The 16,881-nt window shown below is 45.8% G+C and overlaps 1 protein-coding gene across 2 annotated transcripts in view; it reads right to left on the reverse strand.

The window, feature by feature from the left end:
* Positions 1 to 16,881, reverse strand: part of pxdc1b (PX domain containing 1b) — a 58,846-nt gene that overhangs the window by 30,126 nt on the left and 11,839 nt on the right. For both annotated transcript variants that reach the window (XM_078539548.1, XM_078539549.1), the window contains exon 2: positions 2,290 to 2,381. In XM_078539548.1, coding sequence (XP_078395674.1) covers positions 2,290 to 2,381 — 92 coding nt within the window. The remainder of the gene's footprint in view (positions 1 to 2,289; positions 2,382 to 16,881) is intronic.

Consider the following 16,881-nt stretch of genomic DNA (forward strand, 5'->3'; position numbering starts at 1 on the left):
GAGATTTGATAAAACTCAACTATTGTGAACAAAGTACCTGTACTAGATTTTTGCAATTCATTGAATTTTCTTCCTATTACACTTGTTAAGCTTGGCATTTTTGGGTTGGCACAATGAATTACTTTAGGAATACCTCAGGGGCTGCTGTTACTGTTGGTAAATATAATGCCCATGGTACATCAGCAGTATCCCACACATAATAAGAGGCTGGATGACCCATGGTGTTTTTCTCTGGTGAGCATGGTTGAGTGGGCAATGTTGGTTCCGGCATAAAAGCTCCCTGGCCAGGATTTTAAGGCTCCTCCCGCCCGGCGGGATATTACGGTCCTGCCGAACTGAATGGAGATTTAAATGGCTCGCCGCATCTACCGGGGGGAGACACACTGCGGCTTAGCCATAAAATCCTGGTCCCTGTTCATCTCTGAATGTGTGACTTTTAATTTAACCAGAGCAGGCATTTGGGGCCATGGCTTAATTTGTTCAGTTTAAATGGGCTTTACTCAGTTGTGGTTACTCTTTTGTTATCCTATCTTCCATGAATGGGTCAGCCTGTTGTTCTTTTACCCTGCCCTGCACGTTAATGAATTCTTTACATGCGTCTAGCTGGGTGCTGTAAATGGGATGGTTTCCATTTCAGACAGTCGTAGATCAGGTAGGACACAGCTAGCTGCAGAGTGAAGATCTCCTTATTCTGCCTCAACAATATACATCAGCCCCATCTGAAGAACTTACACAAGGGCACCAGTGCGACACTTTTCTCACTTCCCATGCCAATCGCCCAAGTGGCCTTTCCTGAGTATTGGCCAGGACACCGGGGATAACTCCCCTGCTCTTCTGCGAATTAGTGCCATCGGATCTTTTACATCCAACCTAGAGGGCAATTGGGACCACGGTTTAACATCTCATCTTAAGGAGAGCACCTCCGGAAGTGCTGCACTCCCTCAGTACTGCACTGGAGTGTCGGCCTTGATTTTTAACTTAAGCCCTCGAGTGGGACTTGAACGAGGAACCTTCAACCTTCTGGCTTAGAGGCAAGAGTGTTACCAACTGAGCCACTAAAAGATGAGAGACCAAAACATGCTGGTCGTCAGAAGTATCTGGGGGTCCTTGTACATGAATCAAGGAATGTTAATATGCAGGTAGAGCAAGCAGTTGGGAAGGCAAATGGTATTTTTTTAACTTATCCATGGGATGTGGGCATCACTAACTAGGCCAACATTTATTGCCCACCCCTAGTTGCCCTTGAGAAGGCGGTGGTGAGCTGCCTTCTTGATCTGCTGCAGTAGGTTAGCCTTTATTGCAAGGCAGTTGCAGGATAAGAACAAGGAAGTCTTGCAGCAATTACATGGGTCTTTGGTGAGACCACACCTACAGTATTGTGTGCAGTTTTGGTCTCTTTATCTAAAGAAGGATATACTAGCCTTAGAAGGGCTGCAACAAAGGTCCATTAGATTGAGTCCTGGGATCAGAGAACTGTCCCATGAGGAGAGATGGAGTAGAGTGGGATATAAAATTCTTCGAAGACTTGACAAAGGTAGATGCTGAGAGGCCATTTCGCCCAACTGGACAGACGAGAATGTGAAAAAAAATTTTTTTCACACAGCGAGTGTTTAAGGTCTGGAATGCACTGCCTGAGAGTGTGGTGGAGGCAGGTTCAATCGAGGCATTCAAAAGAGAACTAGACTGTTATTTGAAAAGAAAGAATGCGCAGAGTTCACGGGAGCAGGTGGAAGACAGGCACTAGGTGAAATGCTCATTCCGAGGGCCGGTACAGACACGATGGGCCAAATGGCTTCTTTCTGTGCTGTAACAAGACTGTGATTCTGTGATTCTGAGAACCACGGGTCACAGTCTCAGGATAAGGGTTCCCACTCAGAGGGTTCTGAATTTTTGGAATTCTCTACCCCAGAGGGCCATAGATGCTCAGTTTTTGATTATATTTAACACTGAGATCAATGGATATTTGGGAATTAAGGGAATCTAGGGAAATAGGGACAGGATAGAAAAGTGGAATTAATGCAAAAGTTCAGCCACAATCTTAATGTATGGCGTTAGCAGGCTAGGGAGAGGTCATATAGCCTACTTCTGCTCTTATTTCTTAGGCACTTATGCTATTAATTTCAGAACAATCAGTAGCAGAATTCTATAATGTACAGAAGTTGGCAAATTATTTTTCCAGATCTCACATGGTTGAAAGCATGAGAGTGTTTGGAAAGCTATGAAAGTGCCTTTGGTACTTTGAGAGCAAGGAGCAGTTAGTAATGGTGAGAGACATGTTGTGATACATACTTTACAGGGCAGGTGAATTATAATCTTCAGAACTTTCTCAATTTCATTCAGTCTTGTTTCTATGTCACGGGCTTCTTTCACTGCCACTAATCCTAGAAAAAAATAAAGAGATCATAAGAGTTACAGAATGGATTGTTCCCAAATGTTATATCTGCATTCATTTTAATCCTGAATTCAGCTTACAACAGTGCAGAGACAAATGAATTTGGGTAAGCAAATTAAGTATCAAAAGTAGAAATTTTAGGATTAGGAAAAGGCCATTAAGCCCAAACAAGTTTTCTCATCATGCCCTTCAATGACTGCTCTCTCCAGAGACACAGTTTCTAAAACTCATTCATAATCTCCTTTCCTAGTAACTTATTCCATAGCTTTCTGACCCCTTGGCTGAAATAGCAACAGGAATTCCTGCTGTAATTTCATGATACACATTACCGCCGCATGGAGATCTGATTCAGAAGTTTTTACTCATGTTGTCAATTTAGCAAGTTTTGTTTCTACCTATCCGCTCATAGACAGAGAATCACCTGCAATGGCTCCTCCTTCCCCCTCCTGCAATGTTACATCTGAAATCCCTTGGCCCGCCTCCCATTTCCCATCTACCTGATGCCCCTCGGCGACATCATCTGAAAACAACCTCAGGTTCCACATGTACACTGACAATATCCAGTTCCACCTCAACACCACGAGCAGGGATCGGAGGCAGGTGGGCATGTCATTTTGTACCACCAGCTGGGCATGCCAGTTTGCTGGCAACATCGTGCCCCGGCGCCATTTACTTCGAGACAGGGTTGGGAGACGGAATGGTGGGTACAGGCGGTGGGTAGCTTATTAAGGTTGCTTAGAGGCCCAATTAAGGCCAACGATCAGACTGACTGGAATTGTACAGTCGGCCAGTGAGCCCCCTGCAGCCTCGGGAGCACAACAGCTGCCTGGAGTGACAGGTCTGAGGGGTGGCCAGTGATCCAGGAAGCCACCACCACCCACCTTCCTTCCTGGTCACATCTGCAGCTGACAGCTGCCCAGTGGTGGGATGCCCCCTCCACAAGGATGACCCAGCGTCTGCACCCATTATCCACTTCAAAAGTTTAGAAAGGTGCTTAGAGGGTGCCTCAAGATGGAGGTGCCCCCCCTCCCCCACCCCTCATATATCAAATGGTATTGGCTCTCCAGATCAGAGAGCCCACCCACTGTCCTTAATTGGATGGCAAGCTCATCCTCTGGCCACTAACTGGTTAATCCAGGCAAAGTCAATGTAGGGTGACTGCTCCTGATACAGTGCTGGGTGGAGACACACATTTGACCCCAACTTTGCATCCCAACCCAAAAGGCAAAATCCTGCCCCACCTCTCCCAACTCTCCCATTGCATCTGAGTTGTCATATCTAATATTGGATGAGTAGTTACTTCTTCCAAATAAATATTGGGAAGACCTCACTACAAACTCTGTTCCTTAGCCACTGACTCTATCCCTCTCCCCTGCTACTCCAAAACTAAATTAAATGGTTCACAGCCTCGGCTTTTTACTTACCCTAAGAGGATCTTCCAGCCACATATCCTTCTCCATCACCTAGACCGTTTACTCCCACCGTCAGAATATGGCCGGTCTCTACTTTCCCTTCAACCATCTGCTGCTCAAATTCTCATCCCGGCTTTTGTCACCTCCATAGTCAACTATTCCAAAACTCTCCTGACTGACTTCCCATTTTCTACCCTCCATAAACTTGAGCTCATCCAAACATTTCGCCCGCATCCTGAATCGCAATAAATTCCATCGACTCATTATTTCTGTGCTCGCTAACCTACACTGCCTCCCAGTCCAGCAACACCTGCAGTTAAAATTCTCATCCCCGTGTTCAAATCCCTCCATATGGCCTCACCTCTCCCTATCTCTGTCATCTCCTCCAGATCTACGACCCTCTGAGGTATCTGCACTCCTCTAGTTCTGAGCAGTGACTGCTGCCGAAATGTGCCTGTGTGTACAGGCTGACTGAGGAAGGATTAGGCTCGGGGTGGAATTTTCTGTTCCCGTTGGTGACGGGCGTATTTGGCGGCGTGAGCAGACGATACAGCGAGAAGGCCTAACATCGGTTTTACGCAGTCGTGAAACCAATTTGCGATCGTCTGCTCCACCCATCAATGGCGGACCGCGTTTCCCACTGCCACTGGTCGGGAACCTAATTTCAATGCATTAGCAGCTCATTATAAGCCCCGCTCACCGGAATCATCCCCCCCACGCTGGGTTACCCGGGGACATCAGCATGATTGCACACCGATGTGTTTCACAACTGAACGTAAGCGACATGTAACAGGCGAGGTGCAACTTCGCTCAAGACTTTGAGGTTTGTTTGCCTACTTGCTTAGGCAGCACTCGCAGTCATCAATGCCAGGCTTCGCAGGCAGCTCCACATCACTTTTAGAGGGGCTCATGGGCAGGTCTCTACCCACCAGACTAGTCCTAATGTCGGGGGGGACTTCTCAATAGCTGCAGGGCTAGTGCTTGCTTGGGAAAGGGGGAGAAGTGGCCTCAGGCAAGGGAAGAGGCTGCAGGGCGAGGGCTGTACTGGGGAAGGGGGCGTATCCCAGGGTGTGTGTGGGGGGCACATGTTGACCTGTGCAAGTGGCCTCAAGATGGTGAGGGCTGAGGAGACAGTCTGCAGAGGAGATGAGGCCAGATGGAGATGTGAGGGTGTGTGTGTGAGAGAGTGAGTGGTGATGTCCCTTGAGCTGGCAGTGAGTGAATGTGTGATGGCCTTATAAGTGTGTGAGTTTAAAGTGATGAGATGGTTGCCTTACTCTGGCTGCAAGAATGAGATCATTCATCCTCTTTCTGCACTGGATGGCCAAACTCTTCTGTGCAGCGTTGGCACTTAGTGCGATTCTGGGACGATTCCACCCTTGGCTGCTGGGATACAGCTACATTAGAGTAGCATGTGCTGCACTTGGCGAGCTTCACTTGGCTCGGGACTTTGAGGTTTTGGTTCTTTGCCTGCCTTCCTTCGGGCAGCACTCGCGGTCATCAGCGCCAGGATGTATATGTGCTCAAATCATTGAAGGTGGCAGGGCAGCTTGAGAAAGTGAGTAAGTGAATGCACTGCCTGAGAGTCTGGTGCAGGCAGGTTCAACAGAGGCCTACCAAAGGAGCTGGATAATTATCTGAAGAGAAAAAAATTGCAGGGAAAAGGTGGGGGAATGGCACTCGGTGAGTTGCTCTTACAGAGAGCCACACGTTATACCTAATGGCCTCTTCTGCGCTGATAACCATTCTCTGATTCAAAGAGCATAAATATAGGGCTGAAATTTTAAGAAGATAGTAACACAGTCTTAGAACGCCAGTCAAACTCATTGGGCTGGATTTTACAGGGGGGCCTTATTCCCCACCATCCCCCAACCAAACCGTCAGTTGTCAGCCCGCCCACTCGAAATCTGACTGCACCATAGCGACATAATGCAGGGAGCAACCTTAATTGTTTCAGGGTGGGACTCCCGCCCCCGTCTGGGAGAATCGAGCGGGGGCCAGTGCTGGGACTACAGGCAGTCCCTTAGGAACAATGAAGAAACCCTGACTTATCTTTAAGCCTGGAATTTTGGATGGGCCTGGCTGACAGAACCTAGCAAAGTGGGGGGAGAGGGATGGGGGTGGGGGGGGGGGCGGGGCTAGGTTTAAGAGACCAGGGGAGGGAGGCGGGGGGAGGGTTAAAGAGGAGGGGAGTACAACCTTGCTGGGGAGGTGCCTCCAATGGGCACAGGGACCCCCCCCCCACCACCGCCAAGGGAGGGAACCCCCATTTCAGTGAAGCTACCGTGCTACCCGTCTTGCCCCCACCTTCCCCTGACGCATGTAAAACAGCAGCAGACAGAATGAGGCCCTTAGGTGGCCATTAAGGGCCTCAATAGGCCGCAGGACAGGGCAGACCTTATATATCCACCATAACATGGGAGACAGGCCGGGATTCACTGGGAAGACCACCCCCTTTATTTTACAAGTGCCCCTCCCAACCTTCAAGTGTGCTGGCTGGTGGGAAGAGGGTGTAAAATCTAGCCCATTGTGTCAATAATGCACAAGTTAGTTTCGCAATTGGTTCTTCATACAAGGCCTGTTGACGAAAATGCTTTGTAAATGACTCATAAAAACACTTGCCATCATTATGATCACAAAGGCCAACCATTTGCTGCAATCACCACATCGTTCAACACGTAACCCACAGCTGACTGTTGTCAGGAGCAATGGCAGCTGGAATGTCTGCCTTGCAGTCTGCACATTCCACTGTGCAAATACATTTGTTTATCTGCCACTATCACACATGATGTGGAACCTTGAGTCCAAAGTGTTCGCTGTGATGTGACTGAAGTATTTCAAATGCAACCATCACTTAAAATGCTTCAAGTTAATAGTGGCTCTTTTAAAAGGATCATTACTGCCTTCCCAGGAAGCATTCTGATGGCTCATCAAGATTGGCTGCTCTGGGAGCACTGTCAAATGGCTATCTTGATTTGAAATACTAAAATTCCTGTTTCGTATTGCATTAAAACTAAATGAATTCAAAAATGACGATTCTAACAACTGCAGACTGAAGCTTGGTTTCATGGCCTGCACGTCCATGTCGAATGAGGTTGAGATATGCAGGGGAGTTAAAATTGGAGAGGCACTCATGCCATGCTCCAGCTCGTCTAGCTCCCGGGTTTCGGAAGGCAGAAAGCACCAGCCTCAGGCTTACGACACGAGCAGGGTCCTGAGGCAATACGCGCGTATCCCGGCCTGCGTCAACGAAGCCTGGCGGCAAACGGGATCAGGGTCCCAAGAAAGAGGCCGGGGAAGAAAGAAGGAAAAAAAAGACTTGCATTTATATTGTGCCTTTCAAACCTCAGGAAACTCCAAAGTGTGTTAAAGCCAATGAGGTACTTTTGAGGCATGATCCCCTTTTGAGATGTAGAAAGTACAGCAGCCAATTTGTGCACAGCGAGCTCCCACAAACAGCAGTGAAATAAATGAACAGATATGTTTTAGGCCTCAGTTGAGGACGATATATTGGCCGTGAGACTGGGAGAACTGGGTCCCAGGAGAAGCCCCGGAAGAAAATCTTTTCCAAAATTTTATTATGGTTTCTTTTGACAGCCGGAAGGAGCAGAAGTCAAATCCCACTCCCATCTGTTCTCCGGTTAGTGATTCCCACTGGAATACCCATCTCCACATGATAATGAGGTCTGGGAGTTAAAATCACTTCCAAGACCCCGTACACACCATGCTCACATGCCAAGTTAAAATCAAGGCTTTGTCAAAATTATTACTGCAGTGTATCATTATCTTGTTTTGCTGCATCTAGTGAGAGTTACGGAGCCTGTGCCAGAGATAAATTATAATTAGCAGAGATAAAGGGATAAACTGCATGAGTTAGTGTTCTGAGGGAGAAGCTTTATTTGACAGCAGCACTTAGTTGAGCACATAATCTAGGCTGGTACTTCAATGCAGTACTGAGGGAGTGCTGCACTGTTGGGGGTGCCACCTTTTGGATGAGATGTTAAATCGAGGCCCTCTCCTGCCCTTTCAGTTAAGGATTCCATGGCACCAATCAAAGAAGACTTGGGGAGTTCTCCCAGTATCATGGCCAACATATTGTCCTCAACTGATGCCTAAAACATATCTGTTCATTTATTTCATTGCTGTTTGTGGGAGCTTGCTGTGCACAAATTGGCTGCTGTACTTTCTACATCTCAACAGTGAGCACGCCTCAAAAGTACCTCATTGGCTTTAACACACTTTGGAGTTTCCTGAGGTTTGAAAGACACAATATACATGTTTCTATTGTGAATTGAGGTCTGTGCACCTGATTGAGCCCCACACAATTTTCTGGAATCTCACAATATCAGCAATATGTTGAAACATGTTGTCTGAAAAGCATTCCCTAAAACAGAGCTTATATTGCTAATAGTGTGTATTATAGTGATCTACTTTAGTTACTTTCATTTATCATAGAACTTTATTAGCCATCAATAGCGCCAAGGTCAGAACCCAGTCTAGAGCCCTTTCTGACTGACAGCTCAGTAGATAGGGATCCTAATCAATTGTCTTAAGGCACAATACTTAGAGACAAAGACATGTCTGTCTTAGTAACGAAGTAGCCTTTGATTTTGCAGCCAACCTAAACTATCTATATTTTTAGAGGATAAGCCAGCTTGACTTCAAAGAGTTAAACTAGATCAAGTAGTCCTCTGTTAAAGCTAATATTTAAAAATTAAGCAGCAGCTTTATTGTTTTCCTAAACTATATAGAATTACATCAAGTTTTACAGCACAGAAACTGGACATTCGACCCAATTGGTCCATGCTGTTTTTTATCCTCCATGCAAACGTCCTCCTACCCCTCTTTATTTAATTCAATCTGCATATCTGGCTATTCCTTTCTCCCTCATGTGCTCATCTAGCTTCTCCTTAAATGCATCTATATTATTCATCTCAGTTACTCCATGCAATAGCAAGCTCCACTCTCTGCGTAAAGAGGTTTCCTCGTGAGTTGCCACATAGAAGGACAAGAGCAGCAGATGCATGGGAGCACTACCACCTGTTATGGCACAGCGGGTGGTAGATGCTGCCACAACTGTTTTGCAATTTGTATTTTATTTCGAGATGCGTGCCTTGAATTCAGTAGCAACAAATCCACCAAGTCTTAGAGAGGTTTTTTTTTACAAAACTAAATTGAACATTTATCAAGAGAAGAAAAGATTTTAAGCACATATATAGGTCTACAAATTATTACTATAATAACTCCTAACGCTCCTAATTAATCTGATTCCCAGTTACACCTTCGTTAAGGCAACATTAAAACAATATAGATTTCAACAGACCCGGGAAAAGCGCACAATACCATGGACAGGGAGATTCAAAGTGCGTTTTCTTAGCTTCGGTTTCTGTGGACAGCAACTTGATGCATAGAGGCTGGAAGCTTTTCACACTTGTGTTAGATCTTAGAATTCCTCCTCCCTTACACATAACCTCATCTCCTTTATACATGTTTCTCCCTTTTTAATGTAAATTCCATTGTTCCAATATGTCTTTGCAACTTTACTTTTCTCATGATATAAATCTTTCAAAGTACTCATATTATCAGTAACCCTTGAGAAAAATAAACACACTGTTGGGCTTAGCTTCTTATGGCTAGGTGTAACATCTCACCATCTCTTTGAAATTCAAACTAACCTAAGTTATCTAAAAATGCAAATGTTCCTCACACCTCACATTCTAAAACTTTCAGCCATGTTTACAGATTTAGCATTTCAGAGCGAGCTTCCCTTTTGATAACTCAAAAGCTCCAGACCAGCTGCCTCCAATTCAATTAAATCCTCCACACAGAGAAACTAATCCAATCCCCCACCATTAACCTACCTTTGCAATAAATCACAATAATATTATGAAAATGATTATATTTTCACGACACACCTGCGAGTTCCCCTTCAAGTCACACACACTATCCCAAATTGGAACTATATCACCATTCCTTCACTGTCACTGGGTCAGAATCCTGTAACTCCTCCCATAACAGCACTGTGGGTGTACCTACACCACATGAACTGCAGAGTTCAAGAAGACAACTCATCCACACCTCCTCAAGGGCTGTTAGAGATGGGCAACAAATGCTGGCCTAGCCAGCGACGCCCACATCCCATGAACGAAGAAAATAAATTTGCCTCCCAAGTCTATTCATTAGTACTGTATGGCCTTCCCGAGAGCTTACAAATGTACTGCTCATCATTGTTAGCTTTCTCCTAGAAATTGGAGTATTCTGGTGTAATAATGCAAAGCAGGACTTGCAGAATGATCATCTCTGAATGATGAGCGTGGATCATTTCAGCAATACAATGTTGAATTCACTCTTCAGTTCGCTGAGCATTGACTGGTTGTTTAGTTTTTCTTCTGGTACTTCCCCTTACTTTCTTCGGGGAGTTTTACAGGTTACTAAACTGTTCCACCAATCGCTTTGTTGCTAAGTGCTATTTTAACATCATAAACAACTTGGAAGCTCATAATGGGGTTTAAGTGTTGTCGCTAGAGAAAGTTGGGCTTCTGCTTCCTCCTCCTCACACACATTCTCTCTTTCCTCTCCTCTAGGGTTGCCAACACTCCAGGATTGGCCTGGAGTCTCCAAGAATTGAAGATCAATCTCCAGGACGCTGCTGTGTGCAGCCCTGGAGAAAAATCATCAGGATATTAAAAATGATTTTTTTTTTTGTCATTTTCTTTGAACATTTCTCTTGACTGGATATAAAAATATTGAAAATGGGAAAAAAAGGCTGTTTGGCTGACAGTCAAGCATCATTCAATTGGGTAATGAGACTTTCTTTCCAATTGGTGGAGGAAGGCAGCACATCACAATGGCTGGAATGTGGGGGCAAGTCATGTGATGGAACCTTCAGAATACATTTAATCCCAATTGGCAACCCTACTCTGTTCTCTTAAACACATGGATTATGCTGTTCTATGGGTGTCATGCAATCTTCTGATGACTCATCAAACAGTCCCATTCCTTATGTGTGGACCTGGAAATGAATTCTGTCAAGATATTTAACTCGAGAGAGGCTGACAGCCAGGCGGCAAGGCATGTTCCGGCAGGCATCTTTACTTGTCTCACTACCGCCCCCTTTTGGTTTACGCCATCATCCCTTTTGTCATTTAATCTCGTCTGCCCTCCAACCTCCCTCACCAGCATGCCACCCCCTCACCCTCCCATACCCCCCACCAACCCCATCACCACCCCATCACCCCCCCCCACCAACCCCATCACCACCCCATCCTCCTTCTGTCTTTTTCTCTGGACCTATAATTGCTAAAAAAAAAAGGCTGTTAAATCCCTGACTACTTTCAATTATGATGTAAGGTCACTAACCTGAAACATTGGAGGTAACTTTAACCCCCTACCACTCACACCCCTACCCACCCTGCCAAATAGCTGGGTTTGGGTCAGTTGGGAGGTTAAAAAATTAAAATCTGCAACAGGAACCCAGCCCGCCTCCAATCCTTTCAACAGATGGGACAATGGGCGTTCACAGGACGCAGGTGAACCATTGAAACTTTTTAACATTCCGCATGTCTCCATTTTAACAATAATTCAATTTTTAACCACAGTTGACCGGGCCTGGGGGAACCTGGCAGGTAAAAGATGGCAAGAATGGGCTGCACCCATTAGGTCAATACATTTACGGCATTGCTTGTGGGCCAAGCCAAACAGGACTGTTTCCTCCAGGCCCCTCAAGCCTACCTGTAAAAGCCCTCCCTTATATGACCAGATCTTCAATCACCATCTGCGCCACCCCCACCCGACCGCCATCTTCCATACCCCAGCAATCTCTCTCTCCCTCCCCTAAACCCCTGTCAGAAATCTCTCCCTCCCTCCCCTAAACCCCTGTCAGCAATCTCTCCCTCCCTCCCTCCCCCTAAACCCCTGTCAGCAATCTCTCTCTCCCTCCCTCCCCCTAAATCCCTGTCAGCAATCTCTCCCTCCCCTAAACCCCTGTCAGCAATCTCTCCCTCCCTCCCCCTAAACCCCTGTCAGCAATCTCTCCCTCCCTCCCCCTAAACCCCTGTCAGCAATCTCTCCCTCCCTCCCCCTAAATCCCTGTCAGCAATCTCTCCCTCCCTCCCCCTAAACCCCTGTCAGCAATCTCTCCCTCCCTCCCCCTAAACCCCTGTCAGCAATCTCTCCCTCCCTCCCCAAACCCCTGTTAGCAATCTCTCCCTCCCTCCCCTAAACCCCTGTCAGCAATCTCTCCCTCCCTCCCCCTAAACCCCTGTCAGCAATCTCTCCCTCCCTCCCCCAAACCCCTGTCAGCAATCTCTCTCTCCCTCCCTCCCCCTAAATCCCTGTCAGCAATCTCTCCGTCCCCTAAACCCCTGTCAGCAATCTCTCCCTCCCTCCCCCTAAACCCCTGTCAGCAATCTCTCCCTCCCTCCCCCTAAATCCCTGTCAGCAATCTCTCCCTCCCTCCCCCTAAACCCCTGTCAGCAATCTCTCCCTCCCTCCCCCAAACCCCTGTCAGCAATCTCTCCCTCCCTCCCCCTAAACCCCTGTCAGCAATCTCTCCCTCCCCTAAACCCCTGTCAGCAATCTCTCCCTCCCTCCCCCAATCCCCTGTCAGCAATCTCTCCCTCCCTCCCTCCCCCTAAACCCCTGTCAGCAATCTCTCCCTCCCTCCCCCTAAACCCCTGTCAGCAATCTCTCCCTCCCTCCCCTAAACCCCTGTCAGCAATCTCTCTCTCCCTCCCCTAAACCCCTGTCAGCAATCTCTCTCTCCCTCCCTCCCCCTAAACCCCTGTCAGCAATCTCTCCCTACCTTCCGTTCCACTGTGTCCTTCTGCTACAGGTTTTCCCGCCTGACAGACAGACAGTCAATTAGGCAGGAAACCTGGAGAAAAAAGATTAAAAGATGTTCAGAAACATGTACTTCCATAACTCCTCCCTTTCTGCATCAGATGCGCCACCGAGATACTACCGGAGTCTTTAACTCAGTTTCGCTCTCCACAGATGCTACCTGACCTGAGAGTTTTCAACATTTTCTGTTCTAGTCTGACATTTACACACATACACTTCCCAGCAGTGTCACAGAATAGTGATCAGGGATGGGAACATTTCCCTCACTAATCTAGAGGAACTGAGAGCCATTGTAGCAACCCAACTGCACTTCTGGCTATGATCAGTTGACTCAAGCACTGAACACAGGCTGAATTTGTGCCCTCTCAACCTGTATGGATCAGTGTCAGTTGTGGCTCGGTTGGTGGCAGGTTCTGGGTTTAAGTCCCACTCCAGAACTTAAACGCAGAAATTGAGGTTGATGTTCCAGTGCAGTACTGAGAGAGTGCTGCACTGTTGGAAGTGCCATCTTTGGGATGAGATGTTAAACGGAAGCCTCTCCTGCCCTCTCGGGTGGATGTAAATGATCCTATGGCATTATTTCGAAGAAGATTAGGGGAGTTATTCCTGCTGCCCTGGCCAATATTCATCCTTCAATCAATATCACAAAAACAGAATATCTGCTTATTGTCACATTGCTGTTCGTGGGAGCTTGCTGTGTGCAAATTAGCTGCCATGTTTCCACCATTACAACAGTGACTACACTTCAAAAGTACTAAATTGGTTGTAAAGTGTTTTGGAACATCCTGTGGTTGTGAAAGGTGCTATAGAAATGCAAGTCTTTCTTGTTCACATGGTGCATTTAATCACTGGCCCATCAAGAAAGCATGTACTCTTGTGCACAGACTCTTCATTTGCAAGTTCAGTTCTACTGCATTTTAAGTAGCATCCAGCTGAAGTTGGATAAACACAATTAACTACATTGGCAAGAAATATGCTTGGATCAGACTTTAACAAAACAATTTTAATTGTACCTCCACCCATAAGGACAGAGAGTGAAAATGAATCTACATCAAAGCTTCCAAATTCACTGTCTTTCATAGAATTGCCTGATCTTTGGTTCATTACATAAGAACAGGAGTTGGCCATTCAGCTCCTCTAAGCTATTCTGCCACTCGATTAGATCTTGGCTGATCTATACCTTAACTCAATTTATCCACCTTTGATCCATTTCCCTTGATACCCTTAGCTAACAAGTATTGATCAATCTCAATATTGAAAATTTCAATTGACCAGCCACTACAAACTTTTCCCAGAATCACGGAACTGTTCCAACACAGAAGGAGGTCATTCAGCCCATTGTGTTGGTGCTGGTTCTCCAAATGAGCAATGCACCTAGTGCCATTCCCCTGCCTCCTCTTCATAACCCTGCACACTCTTCCTTCTCAGATAATCCAAATCCCTCTTGAATGCCTCGATTGACCTGCCCCGCTCCTCCCCTACACACTCTCAGGCAACACATTCCAGATCTCAACCATCTTAACATATCTATTGGGCAGAGAGTTTCAGAGTTCCACTACCATTTTTTGGCAATAAGTGCTTCCTTATTTCACCTAGTGGTCTAGTTCTAATTTTCAAATCGTGCCCCCTTGATCTGGATTCCCCAATGTGAGGGAGGTTTCTCTGTATTTACTCTTGTCATATCCCCTTATCATTTTAAATGCTTCCGTTGGATCATCCTGCAACCCTCTAAACAGAAGAGAACACAACTCATGTTGGTACAATTTAGCTCATTAAACTCTGGTAACATTCTGTTGAAACAGCATTGCACCTCCTTCAAAGCCAATAAATCTTTCTTGAGGTTAGGTGCCCAGAACTGAACACAGTATTCCAAATGGGCTTTGACCAAGATTCGGTATTACTGAAGCATCACTTCCTTACTTTTGAATTCCAATCCACTAATGATTTAAGCTAAAGACTAACTTCCCAATAGCCTTTTTGATTATTTTTGCACTACTATTTAATGATTTGTGTACAAGGACACCTAAATCCTTTTGCTCCTTCACAGCTCCTGATCTCTCTCCATTAAGAAAACATTCCTATTTGCTTTTCTCCTCGGTGGATGAACTTGCATTTCCCCACATTGAATGTCACATGCCATCATTTTGACCACTCGCTTAGTCTATGTCCCTTATTGCCCCGATGCTGCTCCCAAATACACAGAAAATTGGGGAGAGAGAAATAAAGTATGACAATAATTTTTTCTTTCATGGGATGTGGGGTATCACTGGCAAGGCCAGCATTTGTTGCCCATCCCAAATTGCCCCTGAACTGAGTAGCTTGCTCAGCCATTTTAGAGGGCAGTTAAGAGTCAACCACATTAATGTGGATCTGGTGTCACATGTAGGCCAGAACAGGTAAGGACAGCAGATTTCCTTCCCTAAAGGGCAGTAGTGAACCAGATGGGTTTTTATAACTATCCATGATAGTTTTGTGGTCGCCATCACTGAGATTAGCGTTTAATTCCAGGTTTTATTTGTTGCTGAGCTGCCATTTGAACCCATGTCCCCAGAGAATTCACCTGGGCCTCTGGATTACTAGTCCAGTGGACATTAGCACCACAACAACATCTCCCCTTATTATGGTCTAGATAGTCAGAGCTCTCTAATGTCAGTGAGTCCAAAATCTCCCCTAGCAAACCACTGTTCTCAATGGCGTCATCATGGGCTGTTACTAATTAGAAGTCGGGCACTTCTTTGCCGAAAGGGAGGGCAAACAGGAGGGGACATTGCTCCAAGTTCACACTCTCTTCCCCCAAGAGCTTCTGGTTGGAAACAACAGCTTTTCAACTGGCCTGGGAGACGTCACCCGCTTTTCTTCTTAGACTGTGCTGGCACATGGTGAGGAGACTGCCGGGGAGGGAGAAAATAATAAATATTTTGCAAAAGAAGGAATTTAAAGTATGTGTTTATATGCAAGAGCCCTCAGAGGTATGCATCAGAATTTGGCATGTTTTAGGGCTGCTGACACTCCGATAATATTTTAAATTCTAGCATGGAAAATATAACAAATATTGTGGATTAAGAAGGATGGTGGCTCTAATCAAAAATCTCTTCTAATTAAGAACATAAGCAAGTGGACTGTTTGAACTGGGAATGTTTAAACCCGAACTGCAGCCGTTAAGGTCAAATAGAAATCTCTAAAACGTAAGCAATGTCTTATTTTTTTTACTCACAGCAAATTTTGGTTCAGCTGTGAAATATATTATATATATATATATAAAAACATGCTTTTTTTGTGACCCAATGCATTGAGTTCCCTTAACCCAGCCTTTTGGCAAAGGGGAGATTGGGTTACTGTAGGATTAGTCAGCCCAGACATATCCTGTTCATGTACCAGATGCCAATTATTGAGGAGCAATAGTGAAAGCTGTGGGGCAAGTGCCACGACATTGCATGGTGAAGGCACCAAGACACAATGGAATTGTGGGGAGTGGGAGGCATGGGTGGAGAATAAAAAAACTAACTTTCCAAAGAAAAAACTTTGTAGATAAGGAGGGAGGGTGAACAAAAAGGACTTTATGCTTTGATCCTCCTGAGATAATGATGCAAGGAAAGCCATGCCAGATCGAGATGCTCTGGCTCTGATCAGATAGAAAGATAGGGGTAAGAGAGAATCAAAATGAGAGAGCGAGAGAGAGAGAATAATTAATCCCACTTGATCATTCCCTACTTCCCATGTGACACATGACGCCTGTCAAGTTTTTGGCACCGGATGATAGAACAGGTATTTGGCTTGTGATCGGCAACCCTATCCCACGCTAACTCCACTTGAAAAATCTCATCCTCATGTTTAAATCCCTTTCTAGCCCTAGCTCCTCTCTATCTCTGTAACCTCCTTCACACTCTTCATTGCATTCACCGTCGCCCCTTGCGTATTCCCTCCCTTCACCTGAATGTTGGTGGACACAGATGCTGCGATGCTTTGTACCAGTTCCAAGGTTCGTGGCTGCACAATTTGGAAGCTATTGAGCAGAGGCTAGGAGCTCCTCCTCAGGGAATAGGTAGGAAAAATGGGAGATTGGGCTACCCGCTGCAGCTTTCCTACACCTACCTGCAGGCAAAATGAGTGACACTCATAAATGGTGAATTTGTATTTATTTCCTCTCAATCGGGAAATGGCAACAACAGATACAACAATAACTTGCATTTGTGTAGAGCCTTGAACAAACTAAAACATCCCAAGGTGCTTCACAGG

Source organism: Cetorhinus maximus, chromosome 3 (genome assembly GCF_964194155.1).
Source record: "Cetorhinus maximus chromosome 3, sCetMax3.hap1.1, whole genome shotgun sequence".
In the NCBI taxonomy this organism is placed as follows: Eukaryota; Metazoa; Chordata; class Chondrichthyes; order Lamniformes; family Cetorhinidae; genus Cetorhinus; species Cetorhinus maximus.